We start from the raw sequence: 17,037 nt of genomic DNA on the forward strand, positions 1-17,037 counted from the left end.
TAGGCATCCCTTGTGTATAAAACGGTACAGATTTGTATCTGTGAAATTCTTGCCAACTGGATACCCCCTGGTAATTGAGGTCGTATGACTTTGATAGTGGTTGGAGCTTTTAAACTTGAACTTGTGAACTTTCATCTTTGTGCATAATTGAGGTTGGAACTTGTGTAACTATGGATTAGGCTTTCTCATAAAAGTATTGTGAACGTCAACCAATCAGGTGTTCTCAATTGACAAGATGTTAATATTGAAATAAAAAAGACAATCTGGCATTCTGCTATCTTTCTTTGATCAACAACATTGTCTGTCCCAAATCAGATTGCTAAAGCTCATCATGTACACGGCACTTAGGTAAGCTGCTATGTTTTCATCTCGAGCTTTTGTCGATAAAAGTCTAATTTTTTTTTCATCTGACAGGTAATAACAATGCCATTATTTTTCATTGTTTTTATTTTCCTCATCTCAATTTGTACAATATTTTTATTTTCATATATCAAAGTTTATCATGTCGATATTTCATATGTAAAACATTCCTGTATGTCATTTGTACATGTGCATCATTGTCAATTATTGTTTATCATTTTCTGTACATTCACAAGTTCTGATTTTTTTTAGCATAATGCTGTCTAGTGAATCACCCCTAAGAAATGTCACTCTAAAAATTAAATATTTATAAGCTTGTATGCCATTTGTTCATGTACGTCATTTTTAATTTCTTTGTCATTTTTGGTCTGTTCAGATTCACATTTTGAAATTCCTATTTACTACGGCTAATGCTGTCGAGTGGATAAACCCAATGAATTGGCACTAAAAAATTTCTCATGGAAAACAAATATCGTCATAGAAAATTTTCATTTTGGATATATTCACCCTCTTAGTTTTTAACAAAAACATGGTTTTCTTCTTTTTCAGGTATTTTGCACTTCTTCAGTCTCATTTGATTGTTTTGTCTAATGATTGTTTTATATCCCGCCTTATTCTGTAGTGTTTATAAACTTACAAGTAGTTTTATGAAAGAGGCTCGGTTGGTATTTGTAAACGTCATTGCTTTTGGCTCCTACCGTCTTTGCCTAATGAAACCAGTTTACTTATAATACCTTCTGGCTGTGAAAATGTGAATTATTTCTGAAGTTACGGTTGTATTTGCTGTGTTTCCCACAGCAGTGTATTGATGCGTACCATCAAATGAGCTTTTGCTGATTTTCTAAAATGTAATTGTTATTTTGACTATTCCTTGTTTTTTCAATGTTTTGCCATTTACAGGTAGAAGTGCCTTTTGTCGGAAGTCTCATGCGACTGTCGATATTACTGCTCAGCCTATCTCTAGGACAAGAGCTCCAAAAATTGGTAATATTCCACGTCACGGAAAGATAGATCACGATACAATAGAAGATGATGTAACAAAGCGTGACAAACAGACATCTCTATTGAAAGACAAGACTACTACATCAGTGGGAGTCAACTCTTCAAGACCTTCCTCTCCAAGGTACTGTAACAGTCCGCTTGCCTGGCAAGAAAACAAGAGGAAGTCGTCGAATGTAACTTGTGATTCAGGAAAAGGGTCTACGATTGGAAATGCAAGTCCAGTTCAAGACTGGCATGTTTCAGTGACAGAGAAAAATAGTCAGAATTCTGCAAAAAGTAGAAAAAGCAGTGGTCAAGACAGAAGAGGAAACCTGAGAGGGTCTGAAATAGTGACTATTACTTCAACAGTGAATTGTGATAATACAATGTCAGTTCAGCCAGGAATGGCTGCTGTGGATGAAAACTCAGTCACATCTCCAAAAAATGCCAAAACCTCATCCAGTACAACTCCATCAAAAGTAGATGAAGATTCTAAAACAAGGACGCAAAATTTGTTAAATATCACCCCACCTTCTCCAGAAACTGAACCTCGAATGGTTCATCTTGTGAAAAGCATTAGTGTTGATAGTTGTAATGCTTCTCAGGTTAGAAATGCCCAAGGTCTATCTGTAAATGATGCTAGTGTGTTGCAGGAAGAGAACAGACTCAGTGTTTCTGATCAGAAACCGAGACAATCGCCAAGACCAATATTTCCATCGTTACCCTACTCACCATATGCATCTCCTGCAGTATCGCCAACAACCTCTCCAACAGCCAGTCGGTTACGAAGACAACCTACAAAGGAGTCAACAATTGTCTCTATTTTCGACAGACAAGTAAGTGCAAAAAATCTCCAGCTTCACTTAATTTCCGTTTATTTTTCTTCCCCTTGAATCACTTTTATAACTTCTTTATTACAAGAGGGAGACAAATCCTGTACATTTTGCATTACATATCTTCCACTTAAAGTGACAATGGTACTTGATTTTTTCATATGCAGATGGTGATGTGAAGAATTCTTACATTCTTAAGTTTACAAGTACCAATATTGAAATATTCAAATTTCCGTATACTTTAAGCTACCGGTAGTTGTGTTTGGCCTAACAAAATCTAAACATGTTTGTCAGGAAGGCATCAAAGTAGGACCTTAGTATTATTCATGGCACATCAGATGTGATGTGGTGATTTAGCGTCATTGTTACTACATGTCAATCTGTTAAATCAGTCACTCACTAAAACCTCTCAAACTTCTGGAATATTAATTCTGTTTGATTTGAAAAGTGACAGTCCCAGACTTTGCTGAAAAGAACTGTTCATACAATGTGCTGAAATACTCAAGTGGTTAAACTGAAGATTTCATATAAAAGATTGTTATTGAACAAGATTAATACCACATGTTGAAATAGTGATTAGAAATAAATAAATTGAAGACATACATTGTATAACAAGAACCGGTATACTGCCCAAACTGTACAGATATGACTTTATACTTTGAACTGTGGACACTTGAAAAAAAGGGGATACTGAACAAGATTAATAGCACATCCTGAAATACAGTGATCGGAAGTAAATAAATCGAAGACATTATATTAAAATTGATCAGTATCAGCGACAAACAGGACTGATTTGTGAACACCTGAAAAAAGTGTGTATCAAATACGATGAATGAACATCCTGTTCAGAAATAAATAAACTAAAGAATTTATATCAAAATCCATGTCAATAACAATAAGATTAGGTATCCTGTCCAGAACGTACAGATGGCACATACCATGATGTATGAACACTTAAGAAAAGGGGGGAGGGGGTCAAGATTTCTTAAACCCATAACTTCATATCTTAATCAGTCTTGTCATTTTGTAGTGTCGCGGAAGAAATAACAGTTCTGGTGTGTGAGAATGGCAACATGGTTTCTTTAAGGACGGTTTAGAAAATTGAAATTTTAAAAAGTGTTTAACCTTTGGACCCGTTCAGCAGAATCAAGTCCACATGGAAAATAACAGTTTGAAAATGAATGCATCATTAAAAGAATGTTTTAAGTCTTTTAAAATCATGAAAACCAAGTTTGTGAAATGATAATTGCACGAAAGGAAAATGCCCTGTGTGACTAAAACAAATATATTCTCTTGTTGTCAAGAATGTTGCAAATGATCAAGCATTTTACTGTTTTTCAAAGAAGTAAAATTTTGGAGTTTGAGAGAAAATTGGATGTTTCAGGCTGATGAGTTGAAAAGGAGATTGAATCACTAAGCTGTCTACAAACGAGTGATTTATTACATGAGGAAAACAAGCAACCAGTAAAGCTAATGCCGTTTGATAAGCAGATAACTCAATCATGAACTAAATTAACCTGTGTCGCCCAGTGTAAATTTTTCAGAACAGTCTAGAATCACAAAGTCGGTATTGGATCTGCATTCAATCAACTTCAAGAAGTAATAGTAACAGGAAAATTGCAATCCATCATGGTATTCCAATGAAGATTCGCTCAACTGCTCATTCATTGAATTGCTTGAAATTAGATTTTTATGAAGTGAATTCAAAGATTTCCCATGATATTCCAATATACTCTCTCTTTCTCTGTTTGTCTGTATGTTTCCCTTATACTCAATCTGCATCCCTGACTTCTCTCCTCACCCCATTCCTCTTTTTCTCTTTCACCCCCCCATACTTCTTCCATCTTTAATACCCCGTACCCCCCCTCTCTCTCTCTCTCTCTCTCTCTCTCTCTCTCTCTCTCTCTCTCTCTCTCTCTCTCTCTCTCTCTCTCTCTCTCTCTCTCTCTCTCTCTCTCTCTCTCTCTCTCTCTCTCTCTCTCTCTCTCTCTCTCTCTCTCTCTCTCTCTCTCTCTCTCTCTCTCTCTCTCTCTCTCAATTCATCAGAGACTAACAGTTGTGCAGTGTATTGCATTCACATTTTCTCAATGAAGTGGTGTTTATTTAGAAGGAAATTGGGTTTGACATATAACTTCATCAAAGATGGATAGGCTATGCTGATTGTTAATCTAACCAAGAGAATTGAGATGACTAAACTCCTAAATACTGAGAGGTTAACAACCTAAAGGAGATCACACACACCTTGAATGAATAATTCCCTTTATTTTTTTGCAATGGTAGAACACTATTGAGTTGTTGATGTTGTCTTTATTGAGCTGGCTATGTACTTATCCGAGTTATTTTTGTATGGTTGCGTGTCTACATCTATTGCCTGGAGTAATTTTACACTATTGATGTCTGAAGTTTGCTGTGATTGCCTCGGTTTATTTTTAGCAAACGTGCAATAATAGATTGAAATGTTTAAAACTAAGCCAGAAAATATGAAAGTCAATGGATAATAAGGGTTGTGTATTGTAATTATGTATAATATACACAAAATATATTATCATCGTGAACCGTACATTTCTAGCCCAAATGTTTCAAGGAGACTAATGTGTCTCCAGTTCTGTCGCACTAGAAATACTGAATCCAGACGATATTGTCATGTAAAATCATGCTCTTGTCTTGGAATATTATGAATTTCAAATTCAGCCAGCTGCTACATACTGGTGATTGGTTGGATTCTGGTTGCTATGTTACCGCTGTCTGTTTCGATTCAGTATTTATAGCGACAGAACTGGAGACCCACAAATGAAGAGAAACTATAAAGTATCAAGTCTCCATGAAATATTTTGGGTTAGAAGTGTACCGGTTTACGATGATATTATTTATTTACAGAATCTCTGTGTAAACCTTAAGTTACAAAATATGTTACAAATATTTATAGATAGAATATTTAAACTTATATAATCAGATATACTGTATATTCATGAAGAGTAACTTTCAGCAAATCTTGTAAATTAGAAGTTGACATTGTAACAACATGATCATTTATCACGACCGAGGGTTATTTACTTCTGAGTAATGTTTCGCTTGTTCAGGCTGACAGACTTTGTTAAACTGTCCATTACTATGTTTTATTGTCCGTTACTCATAATGTTTTATTGTCCGTTACTATGTTTTATTGTCTGTTACTATGTTTTATTGTCCGTTGCTATGTTTTATTGTTGATATGTTAATAATATGATAAAGAAGAATTGTTTTCAGTTCTCATATAAAAGTTGCATTTTTGTTAGATTTGAGAAACACATCGTCACAAACCACAGCCTCTTTTACGACACCATCCAAAATGCACCATCGTTATTTCAAGTGTCGCGGAAGAAATAACAGCTCTGGTTTGTGAGAATGAAGAAACAATTATGAAATGTTTAAAAGTTTAAATAGGATAACCATATTATTGACTTTTGAGGGGGAGGGGGGTACAATGTCTTGGGTGAATTTGAAACTCATTTTCCATTCAACTGCATGTATATAAATACATTTGTTGAAAAGAAGTATGTCTGTTGACATCAGTGAAGCTAGGATTTAGTTAATGACTTGAACAAGGTATATGCTACAAGAACCACGATTAGCATATTAATATAGGTGTTCAATACTAAAGCAGCAGGTGTACATTTTCCTATATAATGGGGATTACAGATTTATCTTGCGTTAGTTCGACTTTTAATGGTGCTCTGGATATCCACAGAAATCCCACAGAAAGACAAGAAAAAAACAAATTGAAAGAAAAATGAAAGGTCTTTCAAACAAGGTGTGGAGAAAGCATACAGTAGTAGAATAATCTCAGGTATTGAAAATCTATAAAACTGGGATTATGGCAGGTGTAAATATTGGATTTCACAGTAGAAAGCTTGCTTTGATGGGGCGATAGCTCTTTGTGTAGTGAAAATAATTGGCGCACGCTTGATTCTGTCAAAGAGAAAGTTGCATCTTGCGTATGTATGATGAAAGCCATTCAGGAAGTTCTTGGCTCGTATTGCGAGTTTCTAGTACACACCAGTCTAAAGATCTATCTGTTTTCTTTCTGTCGGGTGGATTATTAAAAAAGGAAGAGTAAAGCTTAGCTGTCTGAGCCACAATGAAAGGTAACATGAATTGAAATATTTGATTGTGGCTGAATGAGGAAAGAAAGATCAGGCTTGACCCCCTTTACCATCAAGGGATGTTGAAGGTTCGAAATAAGCCTCAGGGCAGAGGATTTATAGAAGTCTCTATTTGTGGTGATGGATTATTGTGTAATAGCGTACTTTTATAGTTCTTTGTTAGAACGTCATGCTGATTCAGTAAATAGCAGTGGCTACAAACTATCTCAGTTACTACCTTTTCTACATGTACATAGATACCGGATGAAATTTGTAACTCCCGGGGTGTTTCCAATAGGGATCTGACTTGCCATTTTTCAGAAAAACTGAGCACAGACGTTCAACTGACATCAAGTTTGATATCTGAACTAAAGCAATTCTAAATTGCATTTCTCAATTCAATTTTATATTGTATCAATGTTTTACATAAAGTAAGTCATCAAAGTATTTTAATAGGGGAGTGATTATGACCATTTATGTTGTCAGAAATTAGTAATAAAAGTAATGTACAGCTCGTTAGGAATGATTGAGAAGAACTGTGGTTTACACAGCGTTTTTTGTGCTTTTGTCACTAAAACATCTCTGACTAATTCTATTTCTTCATCATTTCAACGTCACAGCTCAGTGATCATTATAATCTCAGCAGAAGAGTTCTCAACTGATTATCAATGTTTCTTATAAATATTACAGGGATGAAATCCCAGGCTTAATATTTCATTTTATATATAACATTATCTTCAAACTGATTTGAGAAATTCATCAAATATTGACTATGGTTTCCCCCCATAGAGTTGGTAACATATCATTCTGCTCATGTGTATTAAGTGCTGAAATAAGTACATCTATTTTGTTATCGTACCGTTTGATGTCGTACTAACAGACTTGTCACCATAGCAACATGCTTTGAACCTCCAAAGGATGCATATTAAATTTGACCTTGTGTGACTGTCTTTGTAAATGGTGTTCAATGAAAGTGATTTTGGATTGGTAAATTAATATTTATGTTACCGATAACCACACTTCATTTAATATACCAGGTGAATGACAAATTCTGGAAATAGAAGATGATGATGATACAAATGTACAATTGTTGTATGTGTATGTATTGTTAAGTGGTTTGCTCATAATTTGCTTGTTCTGTTTTTCTTGTGTTGTCATATTTTGTGATTGATGAAAGTTCTAAGATGAGATTTTAAAAACATTTTCATGTATCAGTCTACCATTGTGTATCTACTGAAGTACATACATGTCTTTAAAATTCTAGTTGGTAAAAGTTTCCGATATTTTTGGTCATCTTTGCTTAGTTAAAAAAATATATCAACTTTCATTGGGAAAAGGTTCAATTCTTCCTGATTGATTGTCTGTGTGCACCTTGGGGGGTATACATGGTATAGGTTACTCAGTTAATCATACAGCATTGCTGCTTTCCTAGATGTCTGAACAATACCAAAAACATCTCTGATTTACACTTCTATAGAATACCAAGGGATATAAAGAAACGGTACTATATGAGGTGATGATACCCCCAATTTGAGCGAGGATGCTATATTCTCAATTTCCTGTTTGCAGTCAGGAATTGCCTTTGTGCAGTGTTGATAGGGTTTTTATAAAGAACCAGGCTAGATCATACACAATGATACTTCTGCATATTAAAGTAAAAAATCCAGTCAGATTTATATATTTCTGCCTTTAGTACACATGTATATTTATATTGATTATTGCAAGGAGGTGTAATAAGATCTCCATGAACCGCCATGATTACTGCCATCAACTTATATATAATTTGTGAGATGAGATAAAGATTGCACCTTGTTAACTTATTGAACTTTGAAATCGTGTTAAGAAGTCATACAGCATTTCTACGTGTTCTACCATTTGAGGGACTTAGGATTTAAAAGAAAATGCGATTATTCTTAAATACCACAGTCATTGTCATGTCAAAGAGATCATGTAGAGGGAAGTTGAAATAGGAATCACTTAAAGGATATATCAAGCTGAATCAGGGTCAACATAACGCTTTCAGGTAAAATTTGTAGAAGTGGGCAGAAAGGCAGTGAAATTGTTATGGCTGACATATCGTGACCTTTGACCTTGTGGTGGACAAGTGGTGTACTGCATAATACTTATGAATAATCATAAGCAGTTAATTTTAGATTAGTGAAACATTTGAATTGACAAACTATTTTTATCCTTTTTTTGACCAAATTATTGGTTGTTTTTCGTTTCTGTTCATACATATTTGTTTTGTGGTCTGTTTTTTAAAGTTGCGTCAAATGCTTGCATTCATATAGAAATTGTCGTACTGTATCTGTGTACTTCTTGGTGAATGTAAAAGCATCAACATTGCTGCAGTGACACAAGTCATTTTCTGTTTTTGGAAACTTTCCAAAGTGTAGACGGACTTTAATGTGATAAAGAAGAGCCGAAAGGAGGAAGCTGAAAGTGATAAAAACAAGTTAATTTGACCATTATTTTTGTTTAGTTGCCTACTGGCCGTCATCTTACTACCGATTAGCTCACTGAACTGAAAAGAAGTCTGACACTGATTACACCTCTTAGATACATTCAAAACTATAGGAAAATGGAAAACTGTGAAAATTCAATGTTTAGCTGTTTTTAAAGAGTAATGGTACCGTAAACTGACACCTAAGAGAGAATAATTCGATGCTTTGGTTGAAAGATTTCTTTTGTGGCTGTAAACGAGGACAAACTGTTAGGTTTGGTAAATTGGAAATATTTCAAAAGCCTTTGAAGAGCAGTAACGAGGGGGTGTAGCACATAACAAGTGAGGTACGTCTGCTATTAATCAATCAGAAAATTATATCCGCTGATGTGACACAAGTTGATTGGAAGTTATTTCCAGGTACGTGCCATCTACAAACTTATGTTTAATTTCTATTATCTGGTCGGGAGAATAACATCAAAACATCTATTGTGAATGCTCATAAATCAATAAACCTCTCACAACATGATTGTCTTTATCTCGCAAGTCAAGGATTATACCAACGATTGTTATCACGCACCATTTTCAATTCACCGGATTCTAAAATTGGAAAGGTCAAATTTACTTAAAATGGAATTTTGTTTACTTTAAAATGTTGAATTACCGATGCAGAGAGATAACAGGAAAAGAAGAGTGAGACACATATGCATAACCACGGAAACCAGATCCTTAGATAAAAGTTGATGGTGTTGTCATGGTTACTGTAATGATTTCCCCGTCGTATAGTGTGTCTTAAGTTTTGTATGAGATCATTTGTATGTTCCGGAAGTGTCGCAGCATCGTTGTTAGTTTTGAGATTGAAGCGCAAACTCAGTATTAATGATCGATGTAAAGAGCCTTTGCTTTTAATATAATGGTATATAACATATTTTTTATAGATTTGTATGAATAAAGAGAAGATTTCAAACCATGATGGGGATTAGTCATCTGATATGTCAGAGGTCATAAATGGAAAATAAGAGTCAATATATTTCAAAGCTCTGCTGTGGTCATTTTGAATTTACAGAAAGCTACGAGTTCTGATGGTTATCTTATACGTCTTCTGCAAATTGTTTGAGAGGAATAACAGTTTAATAGCAATGTGGCTGTATGCAGGATGTCTACCCTATGACCAGTAGTCATTCTTCATGCTTTCTCTATGTTGACAGTCAAAGTTGATATTGCAAATGTGAGCATCCATACACTGTTTCTTCTCCTCTGTTTGTTACTTTTCTTTTGTGCTTGGAATTGCTGCCAGCAGTTTTCTTTATACAGACATATTAATACACACATAAACACAATCACCTAAATCCATTCAGGCTTGGAACTACATGACAGGGCTATGTTACAAACTCTATATCTGCTGTGGAACTGTCAAGGCTTTCCCAGTCAGTCCACAGGCTATCTCAAAGTCACCCAGGCCCGGCAAACATAGCACCTGTGAGCTGTGTATTAAAGTAATCATCCTCAATTGTTTGAGTCAGTACTGCAGGAGTCCCCCTAAATTCGCACTCGTCTTGTGAGTGATACACGACTGAGTGATACAACCTACCTATCAAGTCTGCAGAACACTCACCCTGGGTTTTCGTCGGTCACAGAAAAATTTCCTGCTCCCATGGGATTTCAACCCATGACCTCCTGACTGCTAATCATGAGCTCTATCCACTCCACAGGGAGCCGGTCCCTACGTACAATGTACACTGTATTTACTAAAGACATGTGTTCTTGGTTCCAAACTATTTTACCGTAATTATTTTTGCTATTGGTGTTGTTAATGATATAGAAAGTAACAATGTCTTGAAAAGGTAACTTATTAATTTTTTACAACGCTGTGTCAGATATTAAAGAAAGCTACCGTTAACAATCACCCGTAAGAATTTGATCTCATCTGAAGAATATTTTTCCTTGGTATACTGACTACAAAAAAATGGAGAAAAATAATATATATTAAAGAGACTAACAACAGATAATTTATGTATGTCTTCATTGAAAATTCAGTTTTGAAAGTAGATAAAGAACTAAAAACGCAGTGAAATAAGAAGTAAACATTCTGTACACTAACTGCAGTCTACCTTTAACTGTTTCTATGTTTGACTTCCACGAACTCCTGTACAATGTAATGAAAAATGGGCCTCAGGGACCAATTTGTTTGCAAATCACTCAGAACTTCGGCATATGAAAGGCTTATGGCTGAGCCTTTTAAAATCATCGAAGACTTGCTTTGTGCACCATCTTGTTCTCAAGGAAATCATCAATCTGTTATTTCCAATGTGTGTTTTTTGATGACAAGTTTTTTTTTAAGTATTGCCTTGATATATTTTTAGATCAATTTGCTTTATTTCAAAATTGCATGGTGATCTCTTATTTTGCTTCTAGACTTTAACTGAGAATGGGAGATAGTTTTCTTGAGCAAAGTAATAGCAAAAGTTTAAATCTTGTAATTCTGAGGTGCATGAAAAGATAACGGTGCCAACAATATAGATGTTTATAGCTGGTTGTATGATGTTTGTCATTCTTACATAGACCACTGTACTATAAATGTAAGTACCAGTAGATGTTTATAGCTGGTTGTATGATATTTGTAATTATTAAATAGACCACTGTACTATAAAAATAAGTACCAGCAGATGTTTTATAGCTGGTTTTATGATATTTGTAATTCTTACATAGACCATTGTACTATAAAATAATGAAGTAATGGATAGTAGACGTTTGCACCTGGCTGTAACCAAAATGAAAGTTGTCGTTTTACAGCTCATGGAACAGTTAATCACTGTTAGAAATATGCAAATCACTATTATTAAATGAAATTTTTGCCACACTGTAAATGTATGACCATGTGGTAGTGAATTGGAACGATTTCCGTTGACTACCTAACCAAGGTTGAATCCATTTGAAAGGTGGTATTTAACTTCAAAACATCAGAAAATTCATAGACTTGTCATTCAGTACATTATTTCCTGCAGTAGTAACCTTGACTGATGTGTTATGTGACTGGAATTCAGTTGGGATGATGTTACAAGTGACTTGAATACACCGGCATGATAAACAAGATCTTTTGTTTCATTCAAGTTTTAAGAGGAGAGTAAAAGGAATATGATGCAGGATGGCGTGGGTAGATCAAAGTGTTAGCAACGATTCAAAATTTGAATGGAAAACCAGCCACCCCCGTAATGGTAGTCAAACTGTTGATTCACATACATGTAGCTTTTATAGATGTGTGTTGCGAATTGAAATCGACTGAATTTACTAGAAGTATTATTTATTGTTCAATTTTGTATTTTAATTGAGTTTTCAGTATCAAATTTTAATCTGTCATAGTGGGTATTTCAATTCCTTCTCAGTGTCACCTATAACATAAAATCTTGTCTCTTTAAGCATACATCATATCGTAAATATAGTCGCAGTATAGTGAGGCTTATTTTGCCATGAAAAGCCCAATTTCATTGACCTAGCTTCAAAAAAAAAATGTTAAATAGAGCTAATTACTATAGATTGTTTTATCTTGCTCGGAAGAGCCCTGTTGTACCCTGGGTAATTAGGCATCATGGATATTAGAAACCAACTTTGGGAGCTCACACTTCTTGAAACCTTGTTCAAATAGTATATTGAGGCCAATGATGGAACTCCTTGTATCATTGTTCATTCACCCATAATGCATCACTCCTGAGTCTTCAACGAGTCACTGCTCACCCAGATTTGGTCATTTTTAATTTGGTCATTTTATTTTCGAGAGGTTGTGCGATGCAGCATTGGTAAACTATCACTTTTCTTGGCTTTGGAAGCATGAGATATATATGAGGCAAAATCAGCCTCACTAAAATTGTTCTCCATTAAGAAAATATAAGTTTACCCAAGAATAAAGATGATTTTTGACACAAAACTATAAAAAGCAATGTCAATATATCTATGATTTTGATTTTCAAGGGTACTTTTTTCGTAAAAGTGCATTTCATAGTGCAGTCATGGTCGCATAGATTTGGGTCGAGACAGCATCCTTAGTTCACATTTCTCAAAGCGTGCCAAATGTATTAAACATTTGTCACTGACTTCCAAACCAGTAGTATTAGTTTACATAGGGAAAATCTCTATCAGCCGAAGGACTGATTGTATTAATACTGGGCAATACTGTATACTGAGGTTCACACAGGCTTTGAAGGAATTATGTTTGGTTAGCTGAATCAGTTTGGCCAGCTTGCTGCTATTAGCATAACTATATGACTTCTGTGTGTAGTACGTGTAAACAGTAAAGTAAAAAGGCATTGGCCTGGCTCAAACATATTCTCATGTAACACTAATCAAATCAAAGTCAACCTTAATTTTTATCCAGACTGGAAACCTCTGACACACTAGTTCATTTATTGGCAGGCAAAAATTGCAGTCATATTTTATTTGTGAACATTAGTACACTTCGAAAATATAAGGGGGGGGGGGGGAGTATTGTATGGGAAAACAGAAACTTAAATTATGTTTTGAGAATTAAAGGTAATGTTAGAAATTAAAATCTACAAAAAGTTAAATTGTAAAATTGGTGTAATATTTTATACTGACTAAATACAGCTTGCATAGGTACAGAATCAGAAATTCAAGCCATTCCCTACTCACTATTGTAATAGTGTAAATCTTTAACTTTTAAAATTCATTTTTAAAAAATGACAGTTTTCAATGGTTATGTCCTTTTCAGTTCATAATTTTTAGTTCAAGAAAATATTGACCCAGGCTATATAGCTCCTCCTTTGCATTTCACACTCTTTTCCACTAGGTGTATATTCTTTAGGGAGTATATAAATCTAGGTGTCTACGAGAATACTTAACACCTTTTTTCCTCATATTTCATGTTTTTAGTGCAAGAAGATTTTGACTGCAGGCTGTATAAAAAATCTCACACTTTACACAAAAACAGGCTAATATTTCCTTTTCTGTGTCTTTTTTTGTGTGTGTCATACATTGTGTACATGCTCATTCTCGTACTTGCTTTTATCCCAGGAAGATTTTTACTTTAGCACTATCGAAAACCATAAACTAGACAATATGGAAGTAGAATCTTACCTTCTATTTTTCTTTCAGTGTCTGTATAGGTCTTGGTGATGGCTCAATCTCAGACATGCTGTAGATGTAGTTATTGAGGAATTAGTGTTTTGTGTGTGATTGTAAAGCTGAAAGCTATACTAGGGAATACTGTGATTCACATGTACATGTACTGATACTGGTCTATCAATGATAAGTGTTTACCTGTAGGCAATAGAATTAATGCTAACTGTGAACAGAGTTGTATTTTCAAAGATGATAACAATTTCTCCTGTGTCAATAACATCCAGTGACATTTATAGCTTGTTTTACTCCTTCTACATACAGAACTTGTGCATATATTCAATTTTGATACAAATCTTTTGCATTTGCCAGCTTGTGCTTCTAATATTTTAGAAATTTCATGCATATACTAGCTCAGTATCAATGTATTCCTATTTGTTCACAAACACAAAAGGGGGACTATTACAATGGCTCTGTGCGTCCATCTATCTGTCCATGTGGGCGTGGGTGCATGCATGCATGTGTGTGTATGTATGTGTTAATGCATGTGTGTATGTGTCTGTCTGTCCGTCCATACATAATACCTGGTATGTCATTTCTCGGCAAGCAACATCCAATTTCTTTCAAACCTGGCACAAAGGTGACAAAGGTAAAGTCATGTATTCGGAATAGGTGGTCAATCTGTTGACAAAGACTGATGTACTGTGAAGCAACAACTTTTCGGGTAACAGTTTTGAATTTCGTGTTTGGAACAAAAATGTAATTTGGTACCTAATGCCTAAAGGTACAATGTATAGTTCATGTATTAAGGACATACGTGGAGGTGTCTGCACAATATTTAATACTCTATAACTCCATAACAACATGTGATGCTTGTACAAACACTCGAATACCTTCTTCAAAAATGAATCAGACTGTTCAGCCCATAAAATCCATATGTTACACACACCCATATTTTGGTGGTAAGCCATAGTCAAACACAATAAACAGAAAATTGTTCTCATGGAGTTGTTAAGTTTTATTTCACTAAACAGAAACAGTTCATGTTCCACTTGAAACAGTTACAGTTAGATTTACATTTGCTTAGATGAAAAATCTATAAGTCAGGCCAATACTGTTCCTGAAACCTTTTAATCAAAAGTCTATGGCTTTCTGTTTAATAGGAAAATGTACATGACAGGTTTACGATTTATGGAGTATTTGTCAAATGCACAGATTGTCTAATGTCATATGAAGGATCATCATTCATATATGCTGGCTGGTGATAAATTTTCTATGGTAGTTAGAATCATACTGGGATTACCACCCGACTTAAAACATATTTCATACAGAAATGTGTATGACTTGTTTATCCAACTGTTAACAAAATTAATCATAGAGGTTAAATAAGGTTTCTAGAATTTATGATTCAAGAATTTTTATTTTGATGCTGTTCAGAGACAGATACAATGTAGGTTGTGTACTGGCAGTAGATATGAAGCTTTTGTTGACAACCAATTACGGTGTCTGTGTATAGGGATCATTTTCCAAATCATTAGGCCAAATAAAAAAAAACTGTATTTCCGATAACTCCGATAACTCGACCGACCCTAGTTTAAGCTTCCGATTCTAAACACTCGATCTACCCTAGTTTAAGCTTCCGATTCTTAATATTTTCTAAAAACATTTTTAAAAAATAGATACAAAATTCTTTGTCTTCTTGATTTTCATGCATGTCTGTTTTCTTTCCCCAGTGATATCTGTGCATATTTCATCAAACTCAATCACAGAAGGGGTATTGTGACCAACATTTTGTTTGTTTTTGGGTCGAAGCAATATTTTTCAAAAATACTAACAAAAGGAAATAAAATAAAATTCCAGCCTACCTACCCTGTTTTCTGAGGCCATGTTTATTGGAAACACACAATTATTTTTTTTTTGCCTAAGGTACAGTATTAAATATAGTACTTAAAACCAGGTCTAGAGGTTTACTCCTCCGAGAGGAGATGTTGTACGTCACAGACATTACTGGTACTGTAAATGTATAGTCAGCAAATGAGAATTCATCAGTATTGATAAACCATTAAGTACCCTTCATCAAAGGAAACTTTTCTCCCAAAACACGTTAAAACAAAACTAAATTTATCAATCTGATACAAATACATCTGTTATCAGGTTAATAAAAAATATGAAATAGATTTTGTAAACATTTTTTTTCTAGATTTGGCGCAAAGGGAAAATTAAACCCCATCAAGTTTAAGCACCAGAATGCAATACTCTTCACTTTGAGTATGTCAAATGTCACCACAAACATTTTCCATCATTTTCACTAAAATCTTGAAAAAAAGAAATAATTCATATATAAAAAGTATGATGTGTGATATATTATTTAATGTAAAATCTACAAAGTATGGAGAGATAACTGGACTGTATCTGTCTCAGGATGATACACAATTATCCCTTGCTTAGTTATTTAACATTTTGAACTTATTGCTTGGCTGCATTTGAGCAGAGACAAGCAATGCTGCAGGGTCCATTATTATCATTTTCAGAATGTTCTGAACTAAGCTTTGCAAATCTAGTGAAAAATCCATCGCTTTCGTATGCAGACATTTTACCAGTAAACTTGTTTATACCTATAAACACTATCATTTTAATACACAAGCATTTATTGTTTGTGTTAAGGTAGAAGGCACCTCACGAATGAATATTACTGAACTTCAAAGTTCTGAAAATCTCTCCAAACTTTGCTATATGAATGTTTGCTTCTGGCCTTTTTGAAAAAGAAAAAGCGAAAGACATTTTGGGGTCCACCATCTTGTTTTTGCATGTAAAAAATGTTTACAGTCCGTGGCTTATAGGGTTGGTCAGGTTATGAGAAACACACTATTTTTTATATTTGGCCTATTGTCTTAGCAATACACATTTTATCTTTCTAAAACCTCTAAGGTTTTGATAGAATGGCACCAGTGTAAACTTTTGCAGATGACTATAGTATGGATAATGGTATGGCTATTTTAATGTGCATGTAATCTGGCGACGGCTATACAGAACTCTAAATGCACTTTATTGTGTAGGTGTATATATGATTTAAGGGAATACCCAGGAGATAGCATGTCAATTTACATAATTAATGACCATAAACAATTAGTTTAATACTGTAAGAGATGTTCTCTATGGTGAACAATAAAATAATGAAAAATTTATGACCTGCGAGTTTCTTTTGATTAAGCTTATCAACATTACAGTG

The 17,037-nt window shown here is 34.5% G+C and overlaps 1 protein-coding gene across 1 annotated transcript in view; it reads left to right on the forward strand.

Moving 5' to 3' along the window:
* Nucleotides 1-1,616: 1,616 nt before the first annotated feature.
* LOC144448891 (calcium/calmodulin-dependent protein kinase kinase 2-like) overlaps nucleotides 1,617-17,037 on the forward strand; it is a 44,974-nt gene continuing 29,553 nt past the window's right edge. The window contains exon 1 of the mRNA XM_078139233.1: nucleotides 1,617-2,177. Coding sequence (XP_077995359.1) covers nucleotides 1,728-2,177 — 450 coding nt within the window. The 5' untranslated portion in view covers nucleotides 1,617-1,727. The remainder of the gene's footprint in view (nucleotides 2,178-17,037) is intronic.

This window comes from Glandiceps talaboti, chromosome 18 (genome assembly GCF_964340395.1).
Source record: "Glandiceps talaboti chromosome 18, keGlaTala1.1, whole genome shotgun sequence".
NCBI lineage: Eukaryota > Metazoa > Hemichordata > Enteropneusta > Spengelidae > Glandiceps > Glandiceps talaboti.